The sequence below is a fragment of the Lipotes vexillifer genome, unplaced genomic scaffold (genome assembly GCF_000442215.2).
Source record: "Lipotes vexillifer unplaced genomic scaffold, Lipotes_vexillifer_v1.1 scaffold241, whole genome shotgun sequence".
Lineage (NCBI taxonomy): Eukaryota > Metazoa > Chordata > Mammalia > Artiodactyla > Lipotidae > Lipotes > Lipotes vexillifer.
In genome coordinates this window covers 1,125,811-1,126,187 of record NW_006784922.1, presented here as the reverse complement: position 1 = coordinate 1,126,187, position 377 = coordinate 1,125,811, and the positions used below count along the sequence as shown (strand labels likewise).

General features: G+C 71.9%; 1 protein-coding gene across 1 annotated transcript in view; it reads left to right on the top strand.

Moving 5' to 3' along the window:
• The first annotated feature begins 259 nt into the window (after window positions 1–259).
• Window positions 260–377, top strand: part of FCHO2 (FCH and mu domain containing endocytic adaptor 2) — a 110,987-nt gene continuing 110,869 nt past the window's right edge. Inside the window, exon 1 of the mRNA XM_007457114.1 lies at window positions 260–367. Within this exon, the coding sequence (XP_007457176.1) occupies window positions 260–367 (108 nt within the window). The remainder of the gene's footprint in view (window positions 368–377) is intronic.

The window sequence follows — 377 nt, the reverse complement described above, 5'->3', positions numbered from 1 at the left end:
CACTGTTCCTGGCCGGCCCCTCTCTTCGCTCCGTCCCTGAGCCAGTACCCATCGCACCGCGAAGGGTGCGAACAGTCTCCCGGGTGACTGCTCCGGTGCGGCGTTCTCCACCGTTCCCAAGAAAATACTCTTTCTCAGACGAGCCCGCGCTGGAGGAGGAAAGACCGGACTAAGACCCGGCAATGGGGCCCGAGGCGCATGCGCAACCCAGCCTAGGCGTTTGAGTGTTCGCTCCGCAGCGGCGGCCGCTAGGTGGCGCATGCGTCCTGGAGGGTGCGGGCCGGCCTCCGGGAAGAAGGCGGCGGCGGCGGCGGCTGCGGCGGCGGCGGCGGCAGCCGCGGCGGCGAAAGGCGGGGGCGCGGGGGGGGCCGGGCCAG